Source organism: Clarias gariepinus, chromosome 27 (assembly GCF_024256425.1).
Source record: "Clarias gariepinus isolate MV-2021 ecotype Netherlands chromosome 27, CGAR_prim_01v2, whole genome shotgun sequence".
Lineage (NCBI taxonomy): Eukaryota > Metazoa > Chordata > Actinopteri > Siluriformes > Clariidae > Clarias > Clarias gariepinus.
In genome coordinates this window covers 5704872-5724006 of record NC_071126.1, presented here as the reverse complement: position 1 = coordinate 5724006, position 19135 = coordinate 5704872, and the positions used below count along the sequence as shown (strand labels likewise).

At 37.5% G+C, this 19135-nt stretch overlaps 1 protein-coding gene across 2 annotated transcripts; it reads right to left on the bottom strand.

Moving 5' to 3' along the window:
- Window positions 1-660: 660 nt before the first annotated feature.
- b4galt6 (UDP-Gal:betaGlcNAc beta 1,4- galactosyltransferase, polypeptide 6) lies at window positions 661-18195 on the bottom strand. Of its 2 annotated transcripts, none has more exons than XM_053489104.1 (10): window positions 18074-18195; window positions 17471-17803; window positions 8124-8240; window positions 7862-7975; window positions 7427-7548; window positions 5702-5818; window positions 3663-3850; window positions 2777-2899; window positions 2556-2657; window positions 661-2199 (listed from the first exon to the last, which is right to left on the bottom strand). In XM_053489104.1, the coding sequence occupies exons 2-10, from the start codon at window positions 17583-17585 to the stop codon at window positions 2052-2054; spliced, it is 1146 nt and encodes a 381-aa protein (XP_053345079.1). In that variant the 5' UTR covers window positions 17586-17803; window positions 18074-18195; the 3' UTR covers window positions 661-2051. The 2 variants fall into 2 exon arrangements, with proteins under 2 accessions (XP_053345079.1, XP_053345078.1); XM_053489103.1 differs by lacking the exon at window positions 18074-18195 and adding an exon at window positions 17921-18047.
- Between the last annotated feature and the right edge of the window lie 940 nt (window positions 18196-19135).

The following is a 19135-nucleotide window of genomic DNA, read 5'->3' as shown; positions in this document are numbered from 1 at the left end:
TCTCTTGGGCCAAACTAATCCTTTTATTTAAGCTAATATTGGCAGCAGACAGAACCCATACAGTACCAAATTAACCTCAAGACAACAACAAAGGTGAAAACAGGAAACTTTAAAATATAAAAAAAAAAAAAAAGGAAAAAAAGTGGGGCACAATGGGACTTTGGCACCTCTACTGTCAGTCACTGTCATATCTACCTCCACCTCTTAAACCCCATTTTATAAATTTAATTGTAATACTTTCAGATTCCTTACCCCACTGGTCGAAAGCATATTTGTATAAAACTAACATAGCAAGCACTTATGATCAAAAGTTTAAGAAAAAAAAGAAATGTGTAAACAATAAACTTGGGTCTCGTTGAGTACAAGTACAAACCTTTTCAGTGAGCAATGGTTTACCCACACACAAAAGGCCTTTACTTAAACGGCACAACAAAAACAGCCCATGTGAGGGCAACTTGACAAGGCAACAGCTCAGAGCGGAGGAACCACAGAACAGTGGGCTGACTTTGTGCAAGCTGGGGAAACAGAGGGCATTACCCCAAGCTTCAAGATTAGATAAGAGTGTCTGCAGTTCAGGGAAAAGACGAGAGTGCACAAGGAGCACTGCTGATATGCTCTGACTTCAGTGGAACACACAACATTCAGACAAACACAGGAGAGTGTAAGAATACCAAATAAGTTTTCTAATTAGAACAGATATAAATTAACAGAACAGTTCACTAGCAAAATAATAATTCACATAAAAAATAAACCAACTCATGAATCATCTTCAATGTAAGGCTGTATATACAAAGGCAATCAACATGTACAAAGAAAAGCACAACCCACCAACAGCTCAAAACTTTAACAGCATAAAGTCTTCATTGCCCAAACTCTACTCTCATGCCATTCAAGAGTAATGGTGACATCACTCTCTCATCCAGGCCCAACTTATTTTTATGACTAGAGTGCAACATCACAAGGTACTTCATATGCATACACGGCTGGAGGATCTCACTCACACTTTCACACTCACATTCACCCTCATACACACAGCATTATTATAGTACTTTTAGCATTTAGCAGCTGCGTACTTGACAGCTTAGCAACTCTTCGAGTGAATGACCAGCAATAACATTTTACCCTCCCTTCCGATTTCTTTACTTTTACAGTGCACAAAAAGAAGGGGAAAAAAAAAAACATTAAATGATGTACAACTTTTAATATAAAAAAAAAGGCATGCAGCTGATATTGGTGTTTTGACAGACTACACTTATCAATTTCATTTGTCTTTAATTCCTAAACTGTCGGGTCCATGTGTGTACGGAAAGGTGTGGGGTAAGGGGCTTAATGTAAAGACAGTTAGCTGCCAAAGTAAGAGAATGTGCACTGGAATGATGCATGACCTCACAGGATCCAGTGAGCAGTCGTGATCCTTGGTGCACTCACAGCCCGCAAAAAGGAAAAAAAAAAAAATGCGACGCTCGTGATACACACACGTCACTGGAGTGCTCAAAAAAAATATATATATATACTTTTAATAAATAAGGAAGGCCAAAAAGACCATTTACAGTACATACATAAATCATCATATGCCTTAAAATACTACATGATACAAAACGTGCCATAAAATATGTATTGGCATTTAATTTGCTGTCGAGTTGTAAAACTGAGCGGTCTACACTGTTGGCATGAATGAGAACTGACACTTGGAGTGATAACAGCCTAAGAAAATCAGTTAAGGCTTTGCAGTAAACATCTGAATTATTGACACCGACGCGCCCCACCCCCACCCCCCCTCCTTTTTTTGTAGCATGTTGTGATTTGAGTAGCTAAAGCCGCATAAACAGAGACATGCATTGGGACACACACGCACACAAAAACATAAGTATGACTTCGCGCACTCATACAAACATTTCTAGTACTTAGGCCTTGAAACCTTTTGTCTCTTGGTCGTAAGATTATTAAGGTGGTCGTATGCGATGTTCAGGCCACACTCTTGTCCACGATGCTGAGTCGGTTCTCTTCATGTACTGATGGCTGGGTGGAAAGGATGCACGGACAGACAGGTGTCAGTACTCCGCTATGGGGGCAAGCTCAGGGCTCAGGTGAACGGTGATGTTCTTATACAGACTACTTAAAGAGAGCTCTGGAGAATACTGGAGATTATTTAGGCCATCTAAATATTGCCTTTCTTTAGAATACCTTAGCAACTTGTACCTGAGAGAGAGAGAGAGAGAGAGAGAGGGAGATGTAAATTAACATAAAGAGTACTGCATGGCTGCAAGTGAGATGCGTCAGCACGGGTCACTGAACTGGAGGTTATAAGCACTTAAACGTTGTACTTAAACAGAGTGTTAGTTTAACCTTCACTTGATGCAAAGAAGTGTAAACTTTAATTATATATTTGCTGAACTCATCCTCAGTTTCTTTTATCGTCTCTAATTTACCACAACCATCAGCAGACCTAATTCTCACAATTTTAGTCCCAAAAAACAGTTTTTTTCATGTAATATGTAAAATGTTTTAAGAGCAGCCAGTGTTGAAAAAGACAGACGGGTAAAGATCAAACTAACCTTCCCAGGAACTGCACTTCTCCTCGGTGGTGATGGGGAATTGATTTGTATTTGCCAATATCTCCTTCTGGTCTGGTCACGTTCAAGCCAACTAGGTGCACCCTGGGACACAACAGAAACATTAACATTAAAATAATGTAGTTTTTAATTAAAGAAAAAAAAGGCAGCTGTGCACACTGAGTAGGGTATCAGTGTTTAGTTACCTACACACATCTACCCACCTGTTCCAGAGGTCGTCATCCTCTCCTCCCCAGCCCCAGAATGCATTTGGGAAACCATTGATCTTGCGGAACTGTTCTACTGTAAGCCCACTCACTCCTCCAAAGAACTCATTGTAGGGCAAACTAAAAAACAAATACGCAAACATATGACGTTTATTTGTATATTGACAAATGCAAACCTGGTTGTAAATATTGTAACAGATATAATTAATTTCTTAAATGCTCCACTGTACTGATGATCTACATACAGATACCATTTTACTAATACTAGGTAGGGCCTTACTTTACTCTCAAACCAGCCTCAATCCTTAAATGGTATGGATTCAACATCATGTTGAAAATAGCCTTTTTGACTTATTGTTTTTTTTGTTGTTTTTTTAGTTGCATTTGCCAAATACCAAAGCTGCTCTATTAGATTCAGATCTAAGGAGAGCACAGGAGAACAATGAACTCACTGTCATGTTCATGAAAACAGCCAGATATGATTTTTGCTTTGTGACAATGCATCATCACACTACTGCAATTGCAGTAGCCTTTATAAGTCAATTGTAAATGGTAAATTATGGCCATAAAGGGATGCACGTGGTCAGCAACAATTCAAAATTAGGATGTGGCATTCAAGTGATGATTGATATTAACAGGCCAAAGCTTTTTGTATAAAAAACAGGATTGCACCCCCCCTTCACACACACATGCTGTGACAATAAATATTAACATAGCTCTATCAGTGAGGGTGTGATTCACTGGTTCGTTACAACAGTTATTTTGTTTACACATGATTGCTCAAAGCATGGGGCAGACATAAGCCTAAGTATTCATTAAATGTGGTTGTTTGCACTACAAAAATACAACATGGAACATATAATCCATAACTGTTAATTCGTACATGTACATATACTTGTCCAGCTTTGTGGCAAAGTGACGAGGCATCTGACCACAGCCGTAATAATTCCGGTCATTTTCCGGGATATGATCAACATCATGAAAAACCACACAATCCCAGTCCAGGTCTTTCATTGCCTCCTTAAAACCCACATTAAACAGCATGGCTCGGTTAAAAGGCTGTTTACCTGCCTGGAAAAAAAAGACCAAGGTATTGAAGGGGAAACAGGGATAAGATGGACATGATATACTGTAAAATTACAAAACATTTGCATATGAGCAGAAAAGAGCTGCAACAATATACTACTGTTAAGGGTAATTACTACCTTCAGGCAGTAAATTTCAGAATCAAAACAATTTTTTTGACGTCTCTCTGACAAAGAGACAACAATCTTATGTATATAGACTGATGTTGTATTCCCTCGATGATGTACTGACTAGTCATAAGGCATTCTCAGGTAGAACTGCTGTCCAAGCATAAGAACTTATCATAAAGGAGGTCTCCCCTTAATTTTACTAAATAATTCCATTAAATTTTATTTGTTAATCGCTTTTAACAATTGTCTTTGTTGCAAAGCAGCTTTACAGAACCAAAATAATTATTTAAGTCTGTATGGAATGTGAGTGTGCATGAATCAAAATGAGCAGATTGTCCCTGGTGAGCAAGCTGCAGGCTACAGTGGCAAGGAAAAACTCCCTGAGATGGTAAATGCATCTTTTAATAAATCCTTTGATGAACTGTTACACAAATGTCAAATAATTGCAAAAGAAAATAATGTAATATTAATGAAATGATTGGTTCATTGATTATTTATGTATTTGTTAAAAGTTGTTGTTCTTTCGGGCTGCTCCCAACAAGGAGTCGCCACAGCGGACTATTTGATCCTCACATATACAAGCTTGGCACAGGTTTACGCCAGATGTCCTTCCTGATGAAACCCTCCCATTTTATTTAGGCTTGGGACCGGCACTGCATCCAGTGGCTGGGGTGCAGCATGCCATTTGCTCACTTTAACACAAGACCGATGGAACAAAATCAGGAACAGTGTTTCAGCACCGATACTTCTGAGATACCTCATATGAGAAAAGTTATATGCTAATCAGAATACCTTGTGGTTTGATAGCCTAGTTGTATCCAGTATCCAGACGAGGATCAAGTTACTTCAGAAGTCATTTACTAGTTTATAATACAAAAGCTAACCAAAAGCAAAAGAACTTGTATAAAATAAAAGCAGTGATTTCCTATTTCTACTTATCCATATGTTTACCCTAGTCCTGAAATACTTGTAACTGTATAAAGCTATCCAAATGTAAAGTACTGAAAGCTCTTTAACGTTAACCTGACATAAGTTTACGGTTCCACCATGTCCACCAAAAGGGAAAAAAAGGTTAATATAAAAAATTTACTCAACAATTAATGAATTAAACTTTTTTTTTTTTTTACTTTACTATATTACTAAGAATGTACTTAATTAAGGCTCACGCGAAAAGAGGAAATGTGCACTATTACTTTAACTTAAGGATAATGCCCAAATACACCAGGTGAGGGCAGCATAATCAAATAAGCATCATTTATTTTTTTATTAACACAGGTCAGAAACCTATTGTAGATACTGTAAGTGAGTTTTCACACAACGACATTTCAGTTAATAGACTGCAGTTCCTATGAACTCATTTAGTTCCTGCCCCAAGAATTATTTAGCACACCAGAAAGGATTGCACTGGAGGTTCTTCTGCTTGTTGTTTACGGTTCAAATACAGTACAAGTTTTACAGAATAACCAGAATCTCTCTTTGTTCATTAAATGAAGGCAGATAGATTTTCTGTGCTGCTGTAGTTTTAACAAAAAGGCTGGGTCAAAAAGTTTGAGAGTGTTTTCGCACATAAATGTAATAGCAATTGTAGCAATGATGACATTGAGCACTGCAAGTGCATACTAAACTAACTAAAATTAAACATTTTTGCAAAGGGGAAAAAAAAAATTTAATTATCAGCCTCCTGTCCACATTAACACTAAGGTAGACAAGGTTTGTCTGTACATACCTGCTCAATCACGTAAAACGCAAACTGTAAGCGCTGACGTTGAAGCATGGGAACAAGGTGCTGAAACAGAATGGGAAGATGTTCATAACGATTCCTAAAGGGGATAAGAATAGCCACCTGAAATGGAGACAGAGAAAAAGTTAGTACACAATTACTGAGTTTTGACTTGACCTCACTTAGAGACACAGTTTTCCCATACATAAAATTTTACCAAGTATATTTGCCAGAAATCTAAAAAAAAAAAAAAAAAAACCTGTCCATCTGCCATCGATTAATTAGTAGCAGACAGGTTCCTCTTGCGCTAGCAAAATAAACAGATACAGGAGGCGTAGCGTATTGAGAGGTATTAAAATCAGAAAAATGCAGTGGATGCCAACTGCCGTAAAAAGGATGAAATTTGATATATTTACATACAGTTAAGCCCGAAATTATTCATACCCCTGACAATTTCTGACTAAGTTACTTTTAACCAGCAAGCTTTTTTTTTTTTTTTTTTTTTTTTTTACCGGAAATGACACAGGCTTCTCCCAAAAGATATTAAGACGATGTACTAAAGGCATCATTGTGGGGAAAATTACATTTAAATAAAAAGTGGCATGTCCAAAATTATTTATACCCTTTGCAAACTGTCACAGTATATGGGAAAATCCAAAGTTCTATACCATTCCAAATAGTCCAAGCTGTTCTACAGCCTCCCATTTACCCTGATTCACTGTGAACAGCTGTTTTTAATCAACTCAACAGGTGAAAAACAGAAGCTCTCTGATGTTGGTTTGAGGACAGTCATGGCTAGAACAAAGGAGCTCACTGAAGACCTGCGGTTGCGCACTGCGTCAGTAAAGAGCCATAAGACCATATCTAAATGTTTTGAAGTTACAGTGGCTACAGTGCAAAGTATTATTAAAAAAATACAAGATGTTTTGCACTGTAAAAAATCTCAGAGGACGTGTTTGGAAGCCAAAAGTGACACCTGTGCTGGCCAGGAGGAAAAAAAAAAAATCCAAGAATCACCACCAAGGTCATCCTGATGAATCTGGGCTCTGCTGATAGCAACATCTCAAGGCAGACAGTCCAAAGGACACGGCACATCGCTGGGACTCAGACCAAGGAAGACATCACGTCTCCAAATAAGGCACACAAAAGCCCACTTGCCCTTTGCAAATGCTCATCTGGACAAAGACGACTTTTGGTCTTCAATTCTTTGTTCAGATAAAACAAAAATTAAATTGTTTGTCCACAATGATGTAGTCTTCATTTTCAGCGTGAAAAAAAAAAGAAGCCTTCAACCCTAAAAACACCACCCCCACTGTTATACATCGTGGTGGGAACTTAATGTATGGGGGATGTTTTTCAGCCGGTGGACCAGGGAACCTAATCACAGTAAATGGCACCATGAAAAAAGGGCAATACATCAACATTCTCAACAACATCATCAGGTAGTCTTCTCACCTTCTTTTTGTCCACATGTTATTCACCCTTTCACTTAGGAAACACACTGTCTCTGTGAAACTTGGCTAATAAATCGTCAGAGGCTAACCCAGTTTGGAAAAAAAAAAAAACCTGATTATCAAAACTTAAAGTATTTATTTAAAATGCTTAAAATTAATGTTTAGTTTTGATAAATCGTAAAATCGTAAACACCCAAAAAAAAGGTGAACTTGGTGGTTTGTCTTATTACTTTTTCACTGTTCTTCCTGCTTGATCTTTTGAGTAGACTTATAGTACCTTCCAGTGTGGTTTGCAGTCCTTGGGCTTCCAGTGTCCCCCAAACTGGATGCCCAGCTGTTTAAGCTGCAGTTCGACCTCCTCTATAGGAACCTCGGTCATATTTACTTCCACAGGACCCTCTGCAGATGCATAACACATCAGAGCACACATCAATTTTTGTTGAAAAAAACATGCAGTTTCTGTGCAGCTATATGAGAAAAACCAAGATAAATGATATCTGGGATTTACATTCTTAAATGTCAAAAAAATAAATAAATAAATAAATAAATAAATAAATCTAACTCATCACAAATAATTAGACTAAATATACACTTTCAATATGCAGAATTTTCTTTGTGGTGTGCAATGCAATTCAAACATGAGAGCTTAACTTCTCTTTATCCAAACATACAAAAAAGTGAAATCACTCCATAAACAACTGCAAAAACTCACTCATAGAAGGTAAGCGTTCAGGGCAGGTCAGGTTCTGAGCATAAGTAAAATTCTCAGGGAGGTATGTAGTCGGTTGAGCAAAATATTCACTGGAGTTGTTTCCATCTGGATAATCTGGAAACACAATCATGCACTTAAATACATCACCTTTTAATCAAGCAAACCTAATGCGACATTGATAAATTAACAACAGAGTTAAGTTGAACACCAAAGTCATTAAAACGATTGCGGATAATCTGGGTGTGTGCATTTTTTTTCTCACCTGTGCCATTTAGAGTGCTGTTCTTATTGGTGTATGATCTGATTATCTGACCAATTGTCCGCACATTATCGCGTAACATTATACCCTGAGCCTGCATCTTGTAGAAGTACGTGTTGACTGTGGGTAAGAGGAAAAAGACAAAAGCAACATAATTACATTTTCCTTAAGACTGATGAGGTTAGACAAAGTACTATGGTCAAACCACCTCATCCTGGCTAGGAAATACCCCTGTGTACAACTAACTGCCTCCACACAGTTTAAAAATGGGTTTTAAGTAAGCATTGTTTCTGGAAACCTGCAATAACCCGATTATACTATCGCTGATCCAGTACCACAATGTCGGCACAGTCCAGAGGTCACATTTAGTTTACGGAAGACACCAGTACATGGGAGTTTATGCTTTTTTTTTCAAATTTTTATTCCTATTTTTTTCCTATATTTTATTCTTATTCTATTCCATGATTTATTCTTATTGATAACCTTGTTTTTAAGGTCACGAGTGGTCGTATAAGCATTTCACTGCATATTGTCTTGTGTATGACCGTGTATGTGACAAATAAAATTTAAATTTATGATACAGTCATAGAATATTTTTTAAGAAGACTTTGTGCTGTACGTGTGCTTCATACTGTAGTTATAATAATATATAGTTATAGCTTTATAATAGTTATAAAGTAAAAAAGTGTGTTCCGCAAGAGCAAGACTCTACAGTGGAACCTCGGATTACAAGTAACGCAGTTTACAAGTGTTTAGCAAGACGAGCAAAGATTTTTTTTTTATCAATTTTGACTTGAAAAACGAGCATTGTCTTGGAATATGCATCAGGCATGCGCAAGCATCACATGATCACAACTGAGCCAACAGTTTCTCTCTCTTGCGCTGCGGAATTGTGGGTAATCGTCTCCCCTGCTGGGTCTTAGAGCGCGTCTTTCACTGGTATAATCAACATCCGTGCATGTGTGTACTGTTTACTATAACACTGACCACGTGTGTGTGTGTGTGTGTGTGTGTGTGTGTGTGTGTGTGTGTGTGTGTAAGAAACATTTTATTTTGCGTTTGTAAGCGTGTTTGTACAGCGCGTTTTTTGGGCCCGCGTATAAAGCAAAATCAAGTCTCATTAATTAGAGGGTAAAGATCCATTTTTTCTCTCCCTCTCTGTATTCAGCCTGTCGTGTTTCATTTTAAAGAATCGCTATAGAGCAGAGTTTCTGTATAAGGCTGTATGTTTCTGTATAAATTATTTTTACTTTTTTTTTTTAAAGGTAAACTGCAGGTTAATTTGTTTTATTTTTACTTTATATTTTGTATTAATTATTTTTATGTATTTATTTTTTGGGGCTGTAGAATGAATAATTTGAGTTTCCATTATTTCTTATGGGAAAATTTGATTTGGTTTACGAGTGTTTTGGAATACAAGCCCGCTTTGGGGGAACGAATTATGCTTGTAATCCAAGGTTCCACTGTATATTAATGCTAAGAATTGGGTGTAAACAGAGAGGCCATGTAAATTAAAATTTAAATGGCTGTGTAATGGACAAGCAAAGCCAACTTTAGCGTCGCTGTTGTCTGTGTTGTTAACTAGGGTTAGCTGAAAGTGCTGATCAATGCAGAACACTGGCACATAAACACTAATGATCATTCTTTGAGCAAATTATAACTTAACTAACAGGCAACAACATCAAAAATAACAGCAAATCTTTCTTGGATCCTAAACCATCCAAAATCACATTCCAAGTCGGGGACATATTACCAATTTTCGTGTTATGTCATTTGTTATGTTAAAGGGAATTTTAGTAAGAATAGGACATAGGTACAGTAGGTCACAAATACCAATGTCTAGTTCTGCAGCCAGACTTTTATTCAGAGGTAAACGCTGATCAGTCAAGATTAATCGTAAAACTTATCATTTTGGAAAATGTCAGCTTGGGTGTTATGGTCAATATACATTTGATCCAAAATTTTCATGAAAAATACACAAGGATTTAAAATTGACTTGAAAACTCTATTAGAGCACAGCAATAAAAGTTGAATTCTGTAAAGTGACAGCTGTATTTGTATAACTCAGTTATAGAAAATAGTACTGAAAGATTTTGATGCATCATCATGACTATTATAAACAATAAAGCAGCAGGTCCTAATGCTTTAATATTGCATAAACCCAAAACTTATGATACACCGACAGCTGTAAGGAGTGTGTTTGCAACCAGCCAGGCAGGCGTTGCGGGTCTACAATTTTACTCCGAGTCAGAAATTACTTGCTGCTTCCTGCCCCACTGTAGTTAAGGAAATTTGGAATTTCTGGAAGTGGGTGAAGAACTTAACACATCCTCAAAACCCCCTCCAATTTTCTCGCTAATTTAGTCGTGGCCAATTCCTCCCCGGCACTAGGGGGCTCCCACATTAAGGCTACTAACTACCATTTAGCCAGGAGGGCCTAAGACTATCACGTGTTTTCTCCGAACCGTGTGACGCCAGCCGAACGCATCTTTTTCGAACTGCTCGCTCACGCACCGTTAGGGGCGGAGTAACACACTTCTTTCCACGTGCGCGAGCTCACAGACGCCCCTGATTGGCTGTAGAGCCTCCCCTCAGCCTCCCCTCGGCCAATCAGCTCTCTCAAGGCTTCCGGCTGTGAGAGGTAACAGCATCACCCGGGGATCGAACCAGCAATCTCCGGATGATAGGGCGAGCACTTTACGTGCATCTCTCACTACGATCAGATTAGCATCCAAGAACAAGCTGACATGTAACACATGAAAGCACATTTTCGAGCATTCTTTAGATTTCATAACAAGGAAATTAAGGCTGAATAGATTCCTTGAGTAACCCGAGTAATTCGATTACAATGATCGAGGCAAAATCTTCTGCCTCGAAGCTTCTTTTAATTAATTTTAAAAGCTTGCGTCATGTTTTTGCGCAATTTGCGCCATTTCTCCCAAAAAAAAAACATCAGGGACATATTGATCTTCTGCAGAAAGTATGGTTAATGGACTGCTGAGGACTGGGGCAAAGTCATATTCTCAGATGAAGCCTCTTTACGATTGTTTGGGGCATCTGGAAAAAGGCTTGTCCGGAGAAGAAAAGGTGAGCGCTACCATCAGTCCTGTGTCATGCCAACAGTAAAGCATCCTGAGACCATTCATGTGTGGGGTTGCTTCTTATCCAAGGGAGTGGGCTCACTCACAATTTTGCCCCAAAACACAGCCATGAATAAAGAATGGTACCAAAACACCTTCCCACAGCAACTTCTTCCAACAATCCAACAACAGTTTGGTGAAGAACAATGCACTTTCCAGCACAATGGAGCACCGTGCCATAAGGCGAAAGTGATAACTAAGTGGCTCGGTGACCAAAACGTTGAAATTTTGGGTCCATGGCCTGGGTCAAAATTTCAACTGCCCAGATCATAATCCCATTGAGAACTTGTGGTCAATCCTCATGAGGCGGGTGGACAAACAGAAACCCACTAATTCTGACAAACTCCAAGAAGTGATTATGAAAGAACGGGTTGCTATCGGTCAGGATTTGGCCCAGAAGTTGATTGAGAGCATGCTCAGTCTAATTGCAGAGGTCCTGAAAAAGAAGGGCCAACACTGCAAATACTGACTCTTTGCATAAATGTCATGTAATTGTCGATAAAAGCCTTTGAAAAGTATAAAGTGCTTGCAATTATATCTTGAGACAGACAAGCTATGACAGCCCGTCAAGCACAGGACCATGATGCTACACTGGACACCTGTTCACAGAAAATAGACAGCTAGAGGAAAATTATTAGCTGTCTACAGGCAAAAAAAAGATCTGGTAATGTATATAATAAACGCTTGACCTGTATCTGCATGATTTTTTGTTGTTGATCTAATACTGCATGAACATGACTTGTTGGTAAGACAGTTGCAAATGTTCCCATTAAAAGTTACTGGTGAGTAAAGTACTAGATTTCTTTCTAAAATATAGCATTCAACGCTATCCAGTATAATATATTTATCCTATTTGCTCTGCCATACCACCAAACATGATCAATGGTAGTGGAGGCAGTAAAACACAAATTGCATGTAAAAGTATTTGCACTTTTACAGCTCACAGACAAAAGAGTGGAGTCAACAAATTAGTGGAAACTGATCTTAAATTAACCTAAAGTCAAACTCAAAGTGACGCATTCGCTAAGAGGAAGTTTAAGTACTGTACTCTGTACAGTCACAATAAAAGTCGAATCAAATCTAACATAAGCCTAGTTTCCCGAATGAGCTAATGTCACAGTGCTCGCCAAGGACAACCCCTGTGAATTTTTTTCCCCCAAGGAAATGCTGGTATTGCAACATTACATGCATTTAAGGTCAGAAACTCTCTAAACGCATCACAAGATCACAACTGGAGTGTCATGACTTGAATTATTTCTGTTGCTATAATGGACCAGTTTTAAACTGTACCATTATAAAAGATATGAATCACCTACTGTACACAATAAGTATACATTTGCAAATTTGCAATTTAACAAGAACTGTTTGAATACATATGTCTAGGGAAAAAATACAAATCACTAAATGAAAAATAAAAAAAATCTTAAAAAAACATTAGACATGTTTATAAACAAACTGCTTGACCGAAACTTCAGACTCCTAGAGAAGTCACCCATATTTACTCAGAGTGATTAGCCGAAAGACATAGAAGAAGAAAGATGTGGGTGTAAAACATTCTACATTACACCATGCCAATTCAGGTCAAGTACATAGCAAATGGTCTAGAAATGTGCTTCACAAAGATAAGTAAATGTGATCATGGTATGACAGTGTAAAATATTACCAACTACTTGGCAAAGGAATTTTAAATTAAGGAGGAGGTGGTAAAGAATTACATTGGCTGCTAAAAATGTTGTGACGGCTGGGTCTTTAAATCAAACAGGTGACTTTAGAGTTTGGATAATCTCAAGAAAAAAAAGAGAAAGATTGGATAAGAATACCTTACATATTCCAAATTTACACAAACATGCATTTAATCTGATCCATAAATGATCTCTCTGCCAGTTATGATGATTTGGCAAAAACAGACGTGTGTGTTTGTGTCAGAAGTACAACCACAAACAATGCTTTTGAGCTCGATAAGAGATCTATTACCACATGGTCTGTCACGTTGAAATAAAACCAACTTGATCACCTTTGAAATTAACTGGAACAATGCTTACACCCCACACGTTCTCACTAAAGCCCTTGTGGCTGAATGAACTCAAATCCCTAGAATACCAATCAACAAGGAATGGGATGTTTAATTAGCACATATGGGTGCAATCCTCAGATGTTATCATACTTTGGGTCTGACCATTTTATTATCACATAACGTTTTCAAGCCTAGTCCTTACCTACTGAAGCAAAAACTGAATTATTGTTTTTTTTTAATGATTAGTCTCACTAACAAATGATTTTATTATGGAAACGCAGCTGTTAAGTCCAAATCCAGTGACTTCCCATTGTGTGTGTGGTATGGAAATGGTCTTACTTTCATGGATTTTGCTGCAGATTTTTTACCATGCATGCAAATGCTTAACCACATTTCATCCACATAGTTGACAGATAGCCACCACCCTTCCTGTTTTTATAATGTATTGAAAGGTTCTTAACTAAGTTCCTGTTGTTTTAAATCTGCTTAGTTGTTTTCTTTGCTTGATGAAGCAAAATAACTGGGCCCTTCTGAAATAGCAACTTTTTTTTTGAACAGGCAGTGTATTAGAAAGTTGTACGTAAAAACTGGCATGTGCTATGCATTACAACATCAGGCTGGGTCTAACTAAGAAACAGATCATCAATTGAAACAGACACTACAATTTGATGTGTGCCAGTGTACAGAAATTAACACGCATTATTGTGAGGAGTCTTCACAATAAACTGAATAGTGTGAAAAATGTGTTAACACCCTAAGGAGTAGGTCCAAGAAAAATGATGTGCTTGGTTTTAAAATATACATAAATTTACAAGCACTATTGTAAATGAACTTGATGCAGGTCAGACCCGTTTCCCCCAAAGATGCCGTGTGCCCTAAGGGAATAGAGAAAGTACGAAACAATGGCCCGGTTCAACAAGGATCAATTATGAGGCTGTTTGCTGTGTGTACCAGAAAATAGAAACAACTGAAACCTAACAAGTCATTAAAGTTAATATAAGCACACAAAGGCTTCTGGAGCACTTCCATGTGCTAAAACTGCACCTTTGTTTCAATTGACACTAATCTGCTGTAGGGTTGGTTACCGAAAACCGGTGCCAATACGGCCCCGGTACCTATATAACCGGTATTTACTAGACCGAAACAGAACGGGAATTTCGGTGCCACTTAAATGCCTGAACTGTCGATTAAAATATTTGTTCTTTGGGGCTATGACGATATACGAATATGACGAATAAGCATTAGATTCATCAACACACATGATTGCTAGTAAAATTTAAATACTGCATTTATGGGGTGTCAGAAATGATCAGAAAAATTAATTATTTCTTAATTAGAAAAATCTTGAGAACTTCGGAAAGCTTTGATAATACAAATCCAAAACATTGTTGCAGTAATGTTACTGTACATTTCATTTTTGTAGATTAAAAGTTTATTAGATTAGATAAAAAAAATTAAAAGCACAAATCATCAGGAAATGAGAGACTATCCAAGATGCGCGTAAATGCAGCAACTAACGTTACACTTGCTCTGACGGCAGCAGGTGGTCTACCGCTTTCTTAGCTTGCTAAATTAAACAACTTTCGTTAAAATGCCTAAACCTAACCAGTCGAAAGTGTGGCTATATTTCACAAAAAAGGATTCCGACACCGTGACGTGCTGCAAATGTTTTACAGCAGTTGCGTGTAAAGGGGGAAACGGATCAAATCTAATGAAACATATGAGGACACACAATTAACTTAAAAGCAGAAATATGCACCGTGTTTGACAGCTTGCAGACAACAGTATCAGTGTGGATGACCCCAGTCCCAGTCATACCAACCATCCAAAAGGAGTCCACCGATTATGATGACGACAGCAGCCTTTCTGCAGGTTAGTAGTAGGCTAATGTTATTAGCCTACTATATATAGGCTATATATAGGCTAATGGCATTTGTTAATTGCAAAATGCAAATCTTGTGTTCACGCAAACAAATGATCCAGAAAAGGCAAATATGGTGATATTTCTGCAAAAGAATTGCTAAAATTTTAATTTTTTATTTACTTATAAATTCATATATACTTTGTTCTGTTCAATAAAAATGTATTCTTGAGTCATCCACCATTATTTTGTGACTTTTGTAAAGTATCGGTTCAGGCACCGTTTGGCACCAGTACCGTTTTAAAAGTATCCCTTCGGCACTGGTATTAAAAAAAAAAAAAAAACACGATACCCAACCCTAATCTGCTAAGTGGTTTGATTGGCTGGTAAGATTACATCATCATGACTACATTATTCTGTCCTGAAGAACTTCGACTATTACAATCTGAATGAGCGTAGTCACAAAACCCTCGTGCCATCCTGCATTTTCTCCTCCAATCTTCTCTAAGGAAATGACGTAGGAATTACCTGCTGTTCCCCTCCCTCTGCAAAATCAATGTCATCTTAATTTCTGTGTTGATATGTAATTACTGTTTAATAAATACTCATTTTTGCTGGAACCTTGGCTAACCCCAAACTGAAACAAGAGTCAACAGTTCATCTCTGTTCCACTGCCCTCATCGACTCCCAGAAAACAACCCACTAGTAACTCCAGACTCCTAAAGCTTAAAATGCTTTATTGAGAAAGCATGTAAAATTAAACTAACCAAACGTGAATAGGGCTCTAGTTTTTAAATATGCTTTAAATGACCAAAACTTTTTTTTTTTTTTAACTAGGGCGGGTGAGGCACGAAAGGCCTGCTGGTTTTGAGCCAATACATGTTACAGATCATTTTTTGCTATTTAACAGTTTGCACATGCAAAGACTGACAAGCTTGGGAACTGTTGTATTAATTTTGTTGAGCATCTTCTGAAAGCATTATTTAATAGGGGTATTTGTCCATCAGAATATGTTACCAATAAATATTTAGTCTTTCATCTTCTACACCACTTATCCCAGGAAACTGTGGGCACAAGGTAGGGTACACACTGGACAGGGTGCCAATCCATTATAGGGCAATTTAGGAATGCCAATTAACCTAATCTACATGTCTTTGGACTGTGGGAGGACACCCACTAAGCACGGAGAGAACATGCAAACTCCACGCACACAAACAATTTTATATTTTTTATTGTATTTATAGGCTAACTCTAAACGCCAACAAGCTACCTCTAGCCTGAATACGTAAAAACCAAACATCCTTTAAAGAGCTTCTTTAAAAAAAAAGGAAAATACCAAATGATGAGACAGCAGATAAAACTCAGACTGCAAAAAAAAAAAAAAAAAAGCATTTAAAAAAAATAATAAAAATGCCAAGGTTGAAATTACAGGTTTATCGCAACAGGTGATTCACATACTCCAAGCTCACTCTGTGTAATAGATGCAACCGTAACAGTATGTTTGAGACAACCCCAACTACGCTGACGTTCTGGATTAATATTAAAGTGGAATATCCTGAAATCATCACAATGTATTAAAACCCACAGTGACGGCAACAAAAACAGAGTGGACAACCAAAGAAGACAGTTTATGTGCGATTGTCTTTGATCACTACACGCACACAGACCTGAGGTGGAAATCAAATCTGGACCCTTGAGTTGCAAGGCGACAGTGCTAACCACTGTTTAGAAAAAAATACAAATAAAAATTTTTGAATCTCATGCTGAAACACTGATTTGAATATCTGCTTTTATGGCTTCCATACATGTACACTTTTATTTTTATCTTTATGTCCACTGAATAATTTTTAACTAAACCTAAAGAAAGAAAAATTATACAGTAATATTGAATCCTGAAAGTCACTGTGTTTCAGTTCACAAAGCGTCGGTCGGTTGCTAAGCATCCGGCTAACTTGCTAAACTGCTTAGCTGAGTAGCTAATTATCATTATTAACTGGGTGTTTAGCAGCATTTAAATGGCGCTAGCTGGCTTGTTAGTATATAGCTTTCAATTTAGATTTTTTTTTTTCTTTAAATGACTGAGCAAATTATTTTCCATATTTACAAAAAAAAATAAATACGAACATTTTAAACATGTATTAAAGAACACAACACCTACCGTTAGCAGAGGTAATAAAAATTCGATTAGCTATTTAGCTATTGAGCTATGTAGCTACCTAGCTAGACAGCCAAACAGTTTGGTTACCTAAAGCTAGCTTGCTAATTAAGCCTAAAGTATCTAGTCATACAGAATATGACTTTATTTTTAATAAACTAGATTTAGAGATTTACTTACCTATTCCAGGGGCTGCATAAATGAAGTAGAGGCAGGTCGTAGACATGGAGAAGAAAAAAATGAAGGCCAGGAAGGAGCGGCTGGAAAGCCGCAGCAGCCGCCTCGAATACAGCATGATTTCCCACCCTTTTCGCTCTGAGAAGCGGCTACTAGCTATCCGTCAGGTCCATAAAAATCTCAAGCTCCTTTTCCTCCCTTGTTTTTTCTTCCCCTTCAGAAATCAAGGCTGTAGTAAAGTCCGCATCGCTATGGCCTGGTAGAAAAGAGATGGAGCGATAAAAGCTAAGCTAAAGGGCCAGGGCTGCTCAAATCAAGAAATTTCCTATTTGACCCCTAAAAAGAAAAAAAGAAGAAGAGTTGTTAAAACAGATGTCCACCGACAATCCGCAGACACTGTGCGTGGTTCATGGTGGGGCTGAGGAAAATAATAATGTGAAATCAGACCCGCACCTGCCCATGCACCATGTTTTCATATGAAGTGAGTAAGGAGGAGGAAATGAAATTAACTTCTCCTCCTCTTTCTCCTCCCTCTCAAACACGCTCAGTCAATGTCGGCACCAAAAATACCGACTAGTAATATTTTCCCAAAACCCCAAAACTTACACTAACTAAATAACAGGGGGAAAAGGGTTAAAAGTAAAGAATGAAACAAGGAGGCGTCGTTTCTGCTGCAGTAGAACACAGGAAGGTGTGACCTCCAGTCCACAGCGCAGAGGGCGAGATCTCGCATCTCACTTCACTCCAGCTAGGACTGTCCCTCTCGTGCGTGTGTGTGTGTGTGTGTTTTCTTATTTTTGGAATAGAATAAACTATTTATTTGAAAATAAAGATAAAAATGTTTATAGTATTCTGCTTAGATTCTACCAAAGAATCACAATGTTTGGTTTTGGTTGAAGGTTTAAACGATGTTTAAAAAATAAAATTATATATATATATATACAAACGTCCCTTTTTCAGGACTGTGTATTTCAACAATAATGTAAAAATCCAAATAACTTTACAGGGGTCCGTTCTTCGTACGTCGCTTGACACATCCGAGATGAACTGACACATCTAAGACGAGATCATCGTGCTAATTACGATGCGGCTAATTCGGTTCTTCGAGCTCACCTGTTGTTGATGATTAGTGTAGTGTCTAGGATTATTGTGCGTTCGTGCGTTGGTTTAAAAGGCGATATGCATCGACAGTAGAAACACTTATCACAAGCCCTTTGATTGGTTGACGAAATGGAAAAAGAGCGGCTCAACGTTTTTTTTGTAACGCGCTGAAATGCCCCCCTGCCATGGTGTTTTTATATCAAATATTATATTAGAACATAAATTCATAGGTTAATGGTTTACAAATTACATGAGACAATAAAATAAAATAAGCAATATGAGACTAAATGTTATATATGAAAAAATTTATACTTTTATATTGTTTATTTTATAATAAAATTAGTTTCGTCCTATTTATCATTATAAAATATTTATTTTTATTTTGCATATTTTTATGACAAACTCCTAAAAAAATAAATGTGTTACAAAATAAACATTACACAAGAATTTGTATTAATGGTCTCGACGGCTGTCTCATGCCTAGGATTTATTATAATAGTAATATCATATTTGATAATAATAAACCTATGAATTTATGTTCATATATAATATTTGATAGCGATTATG

Bases quoted from the DNA above. Each gene is read 5' to 3' on its own strand.
- b4galt6 (XM_053489104.1), bottom strand. From the start codon at position 17,585: ATGCTGTATTCGAGGCGGCTGCTGCGGCTTTCCAGCCGCTCCTTCCTG. The intron at 7,549-7,861 runs GTGAGTTTTTGC...ATGCATCTGCAG, and splicing joins TGAACGCTTACCTTCTATGA to AGGGTCCTGTGGAAGTAAAT. The intron at 2,658-2,776 runs GTGGGTAGATGT...GTTGTGTCCCAG, and splicing joins GATGACGACCTCTGGAACAG to GGTGCACCTAGTTGGCTTGA.